At 46.7% G+C, this 15,532-nt stretch overlaps 1 protein-coding gene across 1 annotated transcript in view; it reads right to left on the bottom strand.

Annotated features, from left to right (window-relative positions):
* The window catches only part of CPNE5 (copine 5), a 995,886-nt gene that overhangs the window by 199,669 nt on the left and 780,685 nt on the right, over positions 1–15,532 (bottom strand). The window contains exon 10 of the mRNA XM_069238884.1: positions 2,311–2,415. Within this exon, the coding sequence (XP_069094985.1) occupies positions 2,311–2,415 (105 nt within the window). The remainder of the gene's footprint in view (positions 1–2,310; positions 2,416–15,532) is intronic.

Below are 15,532 nucleotides of genomic sequence, written 5' to 3'. Positions count from 1 at the left end.
AACAGACTGGCTTGTAAATCTTTTCAGGAGAAATGTATCTAAGACTCTTCACGTTGACCGACAAGAGTCATGCAGGCCAGGCCCTGCTGTGGCCCGTCTTTGCCTGCGTGGTTAAAAGGAAACTCCTATTACACATAAACAGGGTTTGCCCAATTGTTACCCTCCTGAGTCTTGGGCAGACACATAATCAGAAACACAATTGACTCAGCCAAAGGTGTCCCCGAGTGTCTGTGTGGACCTTTTCACTTCCCTCTGGGTCTTGCGTTTTTTTGGTTTCCCCAGCTACCGTTGGATGCTCCAGTCGTGCCCGGACTCTCCCGAACACCAAGTGAGCACGCCTAGCTGCTTTGTGGCACCATCTTGGACCTCCACTCCGCCACCTGAAGAGGCGAAGCAGCCGATGTGTAGCAGTGTGGCAGTGCAGTGAGTTCACCAATTAGTGTGAAGGCAGCCGCTGGTGAGTACAGTGGGACGTGTGCATGGTGTGCATAAGTCGGTGTTGAACTGTTTCGATGGTAGGCATGGCCTAGTCATACCCAGGTCATACTGCAGTGTTGAAAAGGTAGCGGCCGCATGACACTGAAGTAAGGAAGGAGGCGTAGCTGTTAGCGCCTCCATTTGTAGTCAAACTTATGTTGAAGGTGTCGGAACTATGGTGTTTTGTGCGTTGATTAGATCTACAGTTCGCAATCATGCACATTTTCTGCATATCCTTAAAGTCCCTCCATGCTTGCTGCACTGTCTGGCTGTCCATCAGTCTTGACCAGGTGACTGAGAAGATCCCAGTTTTACACTTGTATAGTATAGACAAAGATATACATGAAGTGCTTCATTATCGCTCATAAAAACACTTCCAGATATATAAATTCAGACTAACAGTTGTACAAAAAAAAACTTTAAATAAGTACTTCTCAGTGCAGCGCCTTAATGTGCCAATTAATGCCAAATCTTCTTTGTTAAAAATACCCTTTTTTGAGTCTAGAAGAGACTTTATCATATTTTCATTAAATAGCATAGCAGACCATCCTTGGGTGTGTGTTGCAATTCACCAGTGGCACATGAAGTCACGGTAGATGTTGTAGCACCCAGGATAATGCATTGCATGGCTAAATCATTAGAGCAGAGGTCTTCAAACTGGGGGGCCTCAAGTGATCCCAGGGGGGGGCCCAGACTCTGGCCAAAAATAAATATTATACAGATAACAGGCCTTTGTTTTAAGCAGAAGCATGTTATTGCAGTTTTAAAAAGGTAACAGTACTTAACTGCACTGTTTAAATAGGTTTACACATATTTAAACATTGCCATTTTTATAAAATAATTGTGAAAAATTCTGAGGGGGGGCCCAATGATTTTTATTTTTCAACTGGGGGGGGCGCGACATTGAAAAGTTTGGAGACCTCTGCCTTAGAGGTTCCCAAAGGTGAGCCCTATTGGCTTTGCCAATGCCTGTTTTTATTAAACCGATCAGTTCTACACACTGCAGCATGATTCAGAGAAAATGTGGCAATTTTTGCACAATAGGATTAGTGTCAGGTACACTGAGGGTCTCAGGCCTTTCTAGGGCACTTACTAAATTTCAGGGTGGCGTGGGGTTTATAGCGCTGAAAAGCGTTTTGAATAATTGTAGAAACATATGGCCCATATTTGAAGTATTTGCATGCCTTTGCACAGGGTGGATCCGAGCATGCTGCAGCGGTATTCCTGCTCAATGGAGTTACATATGCTTGTCCCTGTTCTTCACCTGAACATAATTATTTTAGAGTGCGCTGTGCGCGGTTGTGATGCACTGCACTTAAACAGGAGTGTTCTTAGTGTACACCTTTTCAGGCTGCCCTTAGTGGGTGTTAACTTCCCTTGCATTCTCCTACTTGTTGCTCCTGCTGAAGTGTGGTCACTCAGGTCTACCTAAGCACCGTTTCAGCCTCGACGGCTATACTTACTCTGGTGGACAACGGGGGGTTCGACGGTACACAGAAATGGGGTAGCGCTCAGTGTTTACCCTCCTTAAAAGTGGTAGCTGACTGCTGACCATTCCATCAGTGTGGGTGACACACAGAGGAGCTCGCAGGGAGGAAGTCATTTGATAATTTCAAGTAAATCAAATCTCCTTGATATGGTTTAGCGCCCTCTGCTGACAATAGGTCTCCAGCACGTGCCCTAGGTAAACGGGCTTCATTTACACCCGGTTATCAGGAATTGGTTCTTATTTTCCCTGTAAAAGGGGCACACATAAGTAAAAAGAATAAAAACCACAGGCCCACCTTGCCATCACCGGAGCTCCCACAAGCTGGGCCTGGACCGAACTCCTACCTGTCGTAGTCCCCGTTGCACAAGGCTCGCACGGGGATGCAGAAGGCCTGCCAGACTGGGTTCAGTGTGTTCTTCACCACTTCTGTTTTGTGACAGATTGTAAACCTTGAAAAAACAAATATCCATCAGAAAACAAACAAGGCTAATTACCAAACATGGATCAAACAGCATCGATCAACAAACAAGACATTACCACGGCAGGCTCAGACGTGGGGGATTAGCAGAAACATCTTGTCTGATAGGAGACAGAGATTGCCAGGTATGTCCAGTCTGTCCGTCTCCTGCCTGCGCTTCTCACACAGCCCCCCCGGCCCCCCCGCTCCCCTCACCCCCATCGCTTTGTGTGTAGAAACTAGTGGCAGTGTTTATGTGGGAGAAAGTGAGAAAAGAGCACGAAGGCTGATATACAATTGACACTGTCATCGTATGGGTTCGGACTAATTATTCCACAAAGAAGGGCATAAAGCTAGTAAAAGGAGGATGCTATTGTACCCCCGGGTTCTAATATCCAAAGGGCAGTGGTGTAGCATAGACACCCGCAGCCCCCGAGGTGCGGGAGGGCCCCGAGCTCCATGCGGCCCATCAGCAAAAGTGGTAGGTGGTGGGGCAGGGAGGGGCCCTCCATGTACTTTTGCAATTTCGTTCCGCCACTGCCAGAGAGTGGTCTTGCAAGGTCTAACAACCAAACTAAATACTCAGGACGCTTGTAATTTTGTCTGAGGGTGTGATTGCCCTCAGCAAGAACACTGTCCGTGTTCCTGTTGTGAACTTCATACTTTGCAGCAGTGTGTTTATAGTGAAACTAGTATAAAGCAGATTCTGCTTACTCTGAGATTCAACCAGTTTTGAACATGCTTACCCTGAGGTTACTAAGGATTTTGTTGCATTGACTCAGAGGCTGGCACAGTATGAGGTGTGCCTATTATGAAGTTTACAAAGGTTCAGTGTGTTTAATCCGAGGCCAGCACTGTGGGGGGTCGGCGTATGTGGAAGCCCGCAAAGTAAGCATCTGCTTATTTGAGGGCAGACACTGTGGTAACTGTTCTTCAGAGATTGGCACAGTGTAGGGATTATTATTTGGAGATGGTCACAGTGTGGTATCTGCTTATTCTGAAGTTGCCACTGTGTGGCGTTGGTTATGCGGAGCGCGGCAGAGCGGGAGCTTTGCTTAGTTGGTGGCTCGCACGGTGTGGTTTCTGATTATTTGGAGGCTGCCATAGAGTGGCCGCTGCTTGTTCATGGGTCACATGGCGAGGTTTGCGATTATTGTCAGACTGGCATGTATGGGATCTGCTTGTATGGACGTTGGCACAGTGTGCGATCTGCTTATCCGTAGGCTGTCTCAGGATGGGTTCTGAGTATTTGTAGACTGCTGAGTACTAAAAGGCTGACTCAGGATGGTCCCTGAGTATTTATTTGTAGGCTTCCTCAGCGTGGTTTCTGAATATGTGTAGGTTGCCACAGTGTGGTTTCTGAGTATTCATCTACTGCTGAGTATTCCTAGGCTGCTTCAGAATAGTGTCTGAGTATTCCTAGGCTGCCTCAGTGTGGTTTCTGAGTATTTGTAGACTGCTGAGTATTCCAAGGCTGCCTCAGTGTGTTTTCTTTGTATTCGTAGGCTGCCTCAGTGTGGTTTCTTAGTATCCATAGGCTGCCTCAGTGTGGTTTCTGAGTATTCGTAAACTGCCTCAGTGGGGTTTCTAAGTATTTGTTGGCTACCTCAGTATTTATTCGGAGGCTGCTTTGGTGTGATTTGTAAATATTCAGAGTCTTGCTGAGTGTGCTTTCTAATTATTATTCATATAGTAGGACAGTGTGCATTCTCTTACACAAAAAGCCTTGCTTGTTCTACCCACAAATTACATTTATGCAATAATGGTGGTGGTGTTGATGCTCTGGAGATCGGTGTAATGATATCTGCTTTGAAGAAAGATTATTAAAGTTTCAGTGACCATAAGGAAGCTTGTCTTTCACCTTCATTATGATCTGGTCACTATCAGATGTGATAATTATCTCAGCTGATAAAAACTGGCAGTGAGGTGTTCGGTATTTAACCAATTGCCATAAATACCGTGTATCACACGTTTGTGGGGACTAACATGCGAATTGTGGTGCTTACTGCAGCAAAATGTGCATGTTCTATTATTTACTGGGAATTTATTTCCTGATAAACATCAGCAGGTTGGCCAGACAATATAATTTAGTTATTTGTGGTAACAGGACCACTAATAATTCTTTTGAGATGTTTGTTTATTCGTTTTCAGAAATACATTATAATATATTATTTCACTGAGCAAAGTGTCATTCTTATAGACAGTATCAGTGCGCATATAATTAGACATTGTTTAGTCGGAGGTCCACCAAAGAGTGTCTCTGTACAAAAGCTTGTAAACACTTTTTATATTCATCCACAGAACTATTAAACGAAAAAACATAACAATGCATTCGTGAGACTATATATGTTGCAATGAGATGGAGTGAGTGCTGTTTTCAGTGCAGTGCTGGGCATCCGGGGGGGGGGGGATGTAATGGAGACGTTCATTGTAGACATCTTGATGTATATATGGGGCATAGCAATACCCATATCGGTGTGTGACTCACATCTCAGGGCGGACGTAAATCATTCTTGGCCTCCACGTTAAGTATTAGTCGATCCCAGCATTCCCCATCCGTACAGATAATACCTCGAGCTCGAAGTCAACGAAGATTATGTGCTTTTGCTTTGGCCCAAGTTAACAGGTCTTTTAACCATTGGGATATGGCAGGAGGGGATAAAGATTTCCATGCCACAGCAATCCTGAGTTTAAATAATGCAAAGGCTAAATCAATGAACCTGTGAAGGTATTTAGCCCTTTTTTTCCGGGAGTGAATGCCCAAGAGACAAGAGGAAGGTGTTATGGGTAGGGGATGGGTGGTCAGGTCCGATGCCATTGCAGTAATTGTGTGCTAGGTGGTTTGTAACACCAGGCATACCCACACCATTTAGTAAAATCCCGCTAAGGGTAAAGTGCAGCCTGGGTAACCCAGGTTGTGTGTGGGATATATGCGGTGGATGCGATGGGGGTTCAGATATGCTTGATGTATGTACCTGAATAATGTAAATCTGAATCTAGCATTTTGGGATATCCCCTTTACAATCTGTAAAGCCCTCCTCCACTCCACATCAGTTAGTGGCTGTGGCAATGCCACGTTCCACTTCTCATGTGCATTCTGTAGGAGGTTGACTTCAGGTGTATGTAATGAGGCATATAGGGTGGTAACAGTGAGCTGAGTGCTCCTGGTTAACAAGATAATATGTAATGCATGAGATGTGGGTTCTGTGTCCACTACTCCTCAGAGGCCGCACATGACCTGTAGTATAACATAATAAGTGAGAAATTGTCCAGGAGCAATATCATATCCAGTGATGATGTCCTGAAATGACCTAAGTGTACCTTCTGAGAATAAATACCCCATCCGGGTAATCCCTCTTTCAGTCTATTGGGTGCGATCATGAGCTCGTGTTTTCTGTACTATCCCGGGTATTTCCCAAACTGAAATCCCAGGTGAATAAGGGATGAGTGGGCCCTTGAGATGTATAAAACAATGCCATCATGTGTGGGCTACTTTTATTAGCTGTGTCATAGTATTGCGAGGGCTACTAGTGTCTATTAGCCACGCTACAGTCCCTAGTCGGGCTTGTATACCATGTGATTCCAGGTGTGTTGGTGAGAGTAACCAGGTCACTGGCCATTGTAGCTGTGCTGCTGCATAATATAGCTTGCAATTTGGGACACCCAACCCACCTTCTGTCATTGGCCTTTAGAGTTTAGACAGGGCTACCCTGCGGCGTCCATCACCCCAAATCAAATCCAGGAGCAGGCCACCAAGCGTCTTGAAGAAGGCACGCGGTACCACTACAAGTAATGCTGAGAATAGATATAGCAGTCTGGTTAGGATTAACATCTTGAATATCGCCACACGGCCAATCAGCAATAGTGGTAAAGATAGCCAGAAAGTGAGAGAATTATGGATATTTGCAACCGCCTTGTGCAAGTTACCATCAAGGAGGTCACACGTTGCATGATAAACATTAACTCCTAAGTACTTGAAGGTGTCATAATTCCACTACAAGTGTGAGTCAGCCGCGATCACTCTGTTGGCGGGGGGCATGGGGCTAGCGAGAACATGCATGACTTGGACTAGTTAACCCGGAGACCCAAAATCTCACCGAAAGTCTCCAGGAGCTGTTCAAGCTCCGGGAGTGTGTCTCGTACATCCTTAAGGTAGATGAGAGCGTCATCAGCATAGAGAGACAAGACGTGGAATCACTGTGAGTCTTGTATACTCCAGGCTTCAGTACAATCACGCAGATAACAAGCAAGGGGTTCCAAGGCCAAGGCAAAGAGAAGCAGCAAAAGCAGGCATCCCTGACACGTCCCTCTCTGTATACCAAAACTATCAGAAATCACCTGACCTGTCTTCACCCTGGTCAGTGGATCCGTGTACAACATGTTAATCCATCTGAGAAGTTGCGGTCCGAATCCCGTACATTTGAGACTCGCAAAAAGAAAATCCCATCCCAAGGTATCAAAGGCTTTTTCTATGTCTAAGGAAACTGCCACTTGGTGTGGGTCATCAGGAGGGATATTATGAATGATAAGCAATAAGCGCCGTATGTTGAGAAAAGTAGTGTGGCCTGGAATGAAGCCTGATTGATCATGGTGGACTAATGTTTGCATTATAGGGAGTAATCAGTTTGCCAGTACCTTCCCCAATTTCTTGCAATCCAAATGCCAAAGTAGCGTAATATTCGATTGGTAGTCCATCTGGAACTGGCGTTTTGTTACGAGCAATTCGTGATATGACTTCCTTGATCTCATCAAGCTGAATGAGTTCCTTCATAGCATCGCGTTGGGTATTAGTGAGTCTAGGTAGAGATATCCCTCTCATAAATTCCTGATAGCTCAGAGCAGATTCCGCCTCGCCACGGCAGATACGGTACTGTCGAAGCCGTGAGGGTGACACAGCGTGCCCCGCGGCTTGTACTTCTGCCTGACGCAGGTCTCATTCCACCACAGACAGATCTCGTAGCAATTGTCATCGGACCCCCCAAATAGATTCCACACAGTGCCCCTGAATCACCACCTTATGGGCCTCCCACTCTGTAGCACAAGAAGCTGAACAAGCATTTGTTTAGAAGAAATGTCGGATGCACTGCAATAGTGTGTCACGGAACGGGGGATCCAAAAGAGCCTATACTTGGAGGCGCCAAAAGGGGATGGTGGGTCATAGTGATCCCCAGGACAGAACCGCCACCAATGGATTATGGTCCGAGTATATCTGTGCTAGCTATTCCAAACGGTCTAAAGAGGCCCAATATGGGTGGTGCTAAAAAGGATGTCAATCCGGGTATGCAGGTCATGAACAGGTGAGTAGAACGAGTACCCATGTTCTTGCGGGTGACCCAGGTGCCATACATCGCTAACACCCATATTGCTGCTCCATCTCCTGAAGTGCTGGGAGATGCGGTTGCTTGTAGCAGAAGGTAGTGGGGGGTGGGAACGGTCTAAATACAAATCCAGGTGCAATTAAAGTCTCCACCCCATATCGCCGGAGTTAGTGGGTCTCGAAAAAGTGCAGGTGTTAGAGAGTCTAGAAAGTGTGTTTGAGTCACGTTAGGGGCATATATTGCCACTCGATTAATGGGGGTTCCATCTTACTGACCCTCCAGAATGACACACCGGCCTTCTGAATTTATTTTGTGAGTAGTTAGGACAAAAGGGACTCCCGGAGCCACTCATATTAGAACTCCCATGGCTTAGGCGGATGTAATAGTGTTTGATCATGCCACCTAGATCGTAATCGATCGAGCTCCGTGGCTGTGAGATGTGTCTCCTGAAGCATTGCAACGTGAACCTGGCGGTGCTTAAGATATGAGTATATACTATGGCGCGTGGTGAGGGATGCCATGACTGCACATTCCACGTCAAAATTCTAAATTGCGGAGTTTGCGTCAATGAAGGAGTGTTAGGTATCATATCCAACGGAGTAAGTGACCCGCTGGGCTACCAGTCGTACCTTGATACTCATAGTCCCCCATCCCTCACAATAGATACCACCCATATTCATCCACAATGTTAGTGTCCCACGTGCAGAGCAACAATTCTGTATACAACAATACAGTGCAGAACATCGTAAAAGAAGCATGTAAATCAAAGAACACCGCAATTGCATTAACAATCCCCCCAGGGCCAAAACCACGTGGTATACTGCCCAATACACATAATCATACGCAAAATAACAATTGCACTGATAACTCAGTGAATAGTGTGTCCAAGTAGGCATAGCGTAGGGGCGTGACTTGCACGTGCGTTCTGGTGCAGCGCACTAGAGCCCGGGTCTTAGTATGAAAGGGTCCTTAAATAAATCAGTATCGACAGAGAAGCCCTGTCCGCAGCCGAGAGGTACAATGGAAGTGTAGCCGGCTGGCGGATGTGCCGGCTACGATAACAGCAGAATCGGGAACGGAGTCCCGATCCGCCCTCATTGACAACGCCCCGCCCAGGCGTCTTAGCAACGAACACGCCGTCAACATCACAGGGAACCCGGATATCCGGGTTCCCGAAATTGTAGAAATTGACGACGGACTAGGCCAGCGGGCGGAAGGAAAAGGAAAAGACGCCGACAGAGACGCGAAGACGCGGAGTGAAAGACCGGAGGCAGTAAAAGGAAACCAGAACGCAAGAGAAGCCCGAAGAACCGACGCCCAAGCTCAGAGTGCGACCGAGAGGGAATCAGAAGGGCGAGAATTCGGCCACGTCCCAGGAGGGACGTGGCTTAACCAGGTACGGTCCTCTATAAAGGACAACTTCTGGTTAAAGGGAAGAGGGACACCAGGAGAGGGGAGGGGAGTGAGATTACAGGGAGGGGAAGAGGAGGAGGAGGAGGATAACGTTAAAAAGAAGGAAAAAGGGCATGAAGGAACAAAAACTCTATAGAAAGAAGGGAAATATAAGACTGAAACACTAAAAGCACTATAAGGAAAGAATCCCAAGAAGAACATCTTCGCCGGTCAAGAGGAAACCTGGGAAGGAGAAGAGACAATTTATTACAGAGAACCAAAAACTCATATAAATACTGCAGACTATCTCATATCTTTAAAGAACTGTAAATAAACTCCCCATTTATAACCCACCTGAGTATCCTAGTCCTTATTATCGCCACACCGACTGCCACAGTGGTTTCAGAAGTGGGATTGAACAGCGTGCGATAAAAAAAGGGAGACTCAAGGTGAGAATGGGAGAAAAACCCACTTTGGAGGACATGATACAGCAGCTAGCTGAAGGACAGAGTCACCTTCAGTTAGTATGGGAGGCCCATTAGAGGGAGGCTAAGGAAGATAGAGAGGCCTTGCAGAGTGCATTAAAGAGCCAAGCCACCATCACGGCCAATAACCAATTAGTACATGAGACGGCCCTCAAAAAGCTCACTGACACAATTGCAGCTAGCAAGGTCCACCCCAATGTGCCTTGCTCCATTCTCCAGAAGTACCAGGATGGGGAGGATCCCGACGCTTTCTTTACCAACTTCGAAAGGGTGGCCTCCTCTGCCCAATGGCCAGAAGAACGTTGGGGTCAATATATAGCGCCATTACTGACAGGTATCCTCCAAACGGCCTATCAGGCCGCGAATCCGGATGGTACCACTCCCTACAAAGACATTAAAAAGAGCATACTGGAGAGAGTAGGTCACGACTCGGAATACTACCGCCTGCGGTTCCGGAAGATAAAATGGGGGCCTACGGAAGACCCCCGGACATTTTATTATAAAGTCAAGGACCTGGGGTTGAAATGGCTGGGACCTATAGGAACAGAGAGGGAAGACATTATAAAGGCAGTGATCTTGGAGCAATATTTAGAATCCCTTCCGCCATCCACTCGGAGTTGGATACGCCAACACCCTAATGTCAATACGGCCATGGCCGTAGACTTAGCCTGCGCTTACCACCGGTCGACCGACTTCAAGAGCTTAAACCCCAAGACACCTACTAGACCCCCAGCCATACCGTTAAGAAGTTTTCCCAGGAAAGCCTTAGAAGACACAGGGCTTCCCAAACTTGGGGACAATTCGCAGATGCAGCAGCCACAGTGTTATAGCTGCGGTGAATGGGAACATATAGCTCGATTATGCCCCCGGAAAGGGGAAAAACCTGAACCTATGGAAATTGGGATCACGAGGGGAAGAGTCTTATGCACAGGAGGGGGTGATCCCAGATACAGACAGGAAGTTAAAGTAAATGGAAAACTGCTCCTAGCCTTGGTATACTCGGGATGCAGCCAATCCGTTGTAAGAGCTGATGTGATAAGCCTATCAGGGAAACCCACCCACCAATGGGTTTCGATCTGCTGCATACATGGGGACAAAGGCAACTACCCCCTATCCATGGTGAGAATAGAGTGGGAAGGAAAACATGACCTATTACCGGTAGGGGTTATGGATCGCTTGGTGGAGGATTGTATATTAGGAACTGACTACATACGATTCCCCGAGCTGTTACAAAGGCTAAGATCTCGAAATGCGTCTGATTCCTGGTGGGCGGAGGCCCCGTTTTATGATAGCCATATAGAGGGCAAACCATGTCGACCTAAACCCTCCAGGCGAGAAAAAAGACAAATAAAACAACAGTACTGGAATTCTGAAAGAGAAAAGAATATAGGAAAGGTAGTGGCCAATATTACAGCTCCTCCTCCTTCCTTCAGAGTCAGCCAGCGAGAAGATCCCTCTCTCTGTCATGCTTGGAAGGTGGCCAAATCAGAGTCTACTAATGAGGTGGGTCCATACTTCATTGTCCAAAAAAATCTCCTCTACCAAGTAGTTAAACGTGACAACATCGAGAAACGACAGTTAGTAGTACCCGAGCCCTATCGTTAACAGGTACTCTTTTTGGCCCACAATCAGCCGGAAGGGGGACACTATGGTAGAGAAAAGACTGAAGAATATTTGCTAAGAAGATTTTATTGGCCCGGAGAATATGCACAACTCCGACAGTACTGTTCCCAGTGTCCCCGGTGCAAACTTATAGCCCGGGCCCCCAAAGGAAAGCACCCCTCCAACCCTTACCTATCATTGAAGTCCCTTTCTACAGGATCGGCATGGACTTAGTAGACCCACTTCTCCCCTCCACCAAAGGTCATACCTATATTCTAGTTCTAGTGGACTATGCTACCCGGTACCCTGAGGCTATACCGCTTTCGAGAATGACCTCTAAAAATGTAGCACAAGCTATGATCACTTCCTTTGCTAGAGTCGGGTTTCCCAATGAAATCTTGACGGATCAAGGGACACCTTTTATGTCGTCACTAATGAATGATATTTGTAAGACCCTTGGGATCAAACAAATCAAGACCTCGGTTTATCACCCCCAGACGGATGGCTTGGTGGAACGGTATAACCGCACTATAAAAACTTTATTAAGGAAAACGGTCTCCGAATCGGGACGGGATTGGGACCGGAAACTTCAATTAGTCCTATATGCCATAAGAACACATGAACAGGCCCTACCGGGCACAGCCCCTTCGAACTTGTCTTCGGACGACAACCCCGTAGTCTGCTAGACATGGCAGAACAAATGTGGGAAGAAGAGGGGAAGGAAGAAAAGCCTCTATTAGATTACGTATATAATCTAAAATCCCACCTACAAACAGTATGGGAAGACGTGCGTAAACATCTAGAAAAAGCTCAAAAAACCCAAAAGAAATATTATGACAAAGGAACAAAACCACGATATTTACAACCTAATGATAAGGTCCTTATATTAAGACCTTGTTCCGACAATAAGCTCCTGGCCAAGTGGCAGTGTCCGTACACAATATTAAAAGCAATTTCCCCTGTTACTTACCTGGTAGAAATATCCAAACATCCCAATAGAACTCAAATTTACCATATAAACCTGTTAAAAAAATGGGAAGAACCCACGATAGTGCCAAACCAGTCAGCTACCGGATTCCTAATAACCCCTGGGGAACCCCTAGACATTGAGCTGTGTCCCACTAACACCAATGTAGATGCAGAGACACCCCACATTAATGCCAACATCACAGGAGATCAGATGAATCAACTAAAGAATCTTTTAAAAAGACATAGCAGGTTTTTCTCGGGAATACCGGGAAAAACTCATCTGATCCAACATCACATCAGAACCCCTGAGGGGAAAGTAATAAGGCTAAGCCCTTATCGTATCCCCGAAGCCCGCTGACATTTAATAGAAGAAGAGGTACAAGCAATGTTAAAGCTGAAGGTCACAGAACTATCTACAAGTCCTTGGTGCTTCCCCGTTGTCCTCGTCCCGAAACCGGACAGTTCGATAAGATTCTGTATTGACTTCCGCCGTCTAAATGAAATTTCCCTCTTCGATACATACCCAATTCCCAGGGTAGATGACCTACTCGAACGACTGGGCAAAGCCCAATATATGTCAACACTCGATTTAACAAAAGGGTACTGGCAAATACCCCTAGCACCAGCCGATAGGCAGAAAACTGCTTTCTCCACTCACTCAGGGCTCTACCATTTTACGGTACTCCCATTTGGACTCCACGGAGCTCCAGCCACATTCCAAAGACTAATGTACCACCTTTTAAGACCTTTTCATAAATATGCTGCCGCATATTTAGACAATATTGTGGTTTTCAGCGACACCTGGGAAGACCATCTTATCCATCTCCATGAAATATGTCAGGCATTACACGCAGCCGGACTCACAGCCAATCCAAAAAAATGTCATCTGGGTTTTGACCACATTGCTGTTTGGGGTATTTTATAGGTAAGGGCCAGCTCCGACCGCAAAAGAGCAAGATAGAGGCCATCCAACAAGTCCCTACCCCCACAACAAAAAGAGAACTTCGCTCCTTCTTGGGGTTAATTGGTTATTATCGACGTTTTATACCTCGGTATTCCACCCTGGCCACACCCCTCACAGACCTCCTTAAGAAAAACCTACCATCTAAGATAACATCCCTATCTGAAAAACAACTGACTAGTTTTAATCATTTGAAATCCTACCTCACTAAAGAGCCAGTCCTAAGATATCCTGATTTTACTAAGACTTTCCACCTGTATACGGACACCTCGGATGTGGGATTGGGGGCGGTACTTTCCCAGCCTGACGACGATGGTCATGACCACCCCATTGTCTTCATTAGTGGGAAACTGTTACCCAGGGAATGTCACTATCCGATTATTGAACGTGAGTGTCTTGCTATTAAATGGGCTGTTGAGAACCTGGGGTACTATCTCCTGGGCCACCCTTTCGTTCTGTTTACCGACCATGCTCCCCTGACTTGGCTGGCCTCCCATAAGGACTCCAACTCCCGAATCCTTAGATGGTTTATGGAACTTCAACCCTTCTCTTTTCAGGTCCGTCATATTCCGGGTTCCCTCCAAGGCCCTGCTGACTACTTGTCTCGATTTCCCGGTTCTTCGGAACTGTATCAGTCCCGATCTTGGGATGGGGTGTGTAGCCGGCTGGGCTGGCGGATGTGCCGGCTACGATAACAGCAGAATCGGGAACGGAGTCCCGATTCGCCCTCATTGACAACACCCCGCCCGGGCGTCTTAGCAACGAACACGGCGTCAACATCACAGGGAACCCGGATATCCGGGTTCCCGAAATTGTAGAAATTGATGACGGACTAGGCGCGCGGGCGGAAGGAAAAGGAAAAGACGCCGACAGAGACACGAAGGCGCGGAGTGAAAGACCGGAGGCAGTAAAAATAAACCGGAACGCAAGAGAAGCCCGAAGAACCGACGCCCAAGCTCAGAGTGCGACCGAGAGGGAATCAGAAAGGCGAGAATTCCGCCACGTCCCAGGAGGGACGTGGCTTAACCAGGTACGGTCCTATATAAAGGACAACTTCTGGTTAAAGGAAAGAGGGACACCAGGAGAGGGGAGGGGAGTGAGATTACAGGGAGGAGAAGAGGAGGAGGAGGAGGATAACGTTAAAAAGAAGGAAAAAGGGCATGAAGGAACAAGAACTCTATAGAAAGAAGGGAAATATAAGACTGAAACACTAAAAGCACTATAAGGAAAGAATCCCAAGAAGAACATCTTCGCCGGTCAAGAGGAAACCTGGGAAGGAGAAGAGTCAATTTATTACGTAGAACCAAAAACTCATGTAAATACTGCAGACTATCTCATATCTTTAAAGAACTGTAAATAAACTCCCCATTTATAACCCATCTGAGTATCCTAGTCCTTATTATCGCCACACCCACTGCCACAGGAAGTAACAGCCATTGATCAGAAGTACAGGACATATTGGAAACACAAAATCAGATGATGTGGTCTACTGAGCCGGGGGTGACGTGGGGTCCCCATTGCTGCAGACCGAAGAGGCCTCCGATTCGCAAGTATCAGATCCAGATTTTCTCATATGGTCTGATCGAAGAGTGGTGAATGAGTTGGTTTGATGCTGTGTCACTGCTTCGACTGCTCGAGCCTGCTCCGCAGCTGCTTGATCACGATCGGGACGGATCCTTAGGGGTTAGCTGAGATGTCATCGATGTTTAGGTGTCACCCACGTGTCCGTTTCCTCCTCATTCCAAAGTTTCGCAGTGAGGCCCTTGGCGTGCAGCCAAGTCCACACATCCTCTGGTGTTTAAAAAATGTGCGTCTTTTCATTGTCCATGACTTTAAGCTTTGCTGGGAAGAGAAGAGCATATTTGATCTTTAGTTCACGCAACCATTGTTTAATTTTCTTGTAAGAGCCACCTCTGCGTTGCACCTCCATGGTGTAGTCCAAATAGGTGGAGATCGTGGTGTTGTCAAAGTGACATGGGCCTTAGTGCGGAACAGTTGAAGGATGAGATCACGGTCGCGAAAGTTCAGTAGGCAGGCAAGGAGAGAGCGTGGTGGTGCTTCCGCTTTGAGAGGGTGTCCCGGGATGCGGTGGGCCCTTTCTATGGAGAACAAAGGAGGTGTTTTATCCTTCAACACAGTGTGCAGGAGCCACTCCTCTAAGAACAGTTCAGCAAAAGGAAGCTCTGAGCATTCAGGGAAGCCAATAAAGGGAATGTTGTTGCATTGCGATCACCCCTCTGCGTCTTCTGCCCTGCGATGTTAAGCAGATATCTTCTCCTGCATTTGCGTTATTTTTGTTTGCATGACCTGAAGAGTTGGCAGCAGAGTTTGCTTGATTGATTCTGCTAAGGTAACCCTATCTACCAACTTGCAACGGTCCGT

This window comes from Pleurodeles waltl, chromosome 6 (genome assembly GCF_031143425.1).
Source record: "Pleurodeles waltl isolate 20211129_DDA chromosome 6, aPleWal1.hap1.20221129, whole genome shotgun sequence".
NCBI lineage: Eukaryota > Metazoa > Chordata > Amphibia > Caudata > Salamandridae > Pleurodeles > Pleurodeles waltl.
This window is presented reverse-complemented; position numbering and strand designations above follow the sequence as displayed.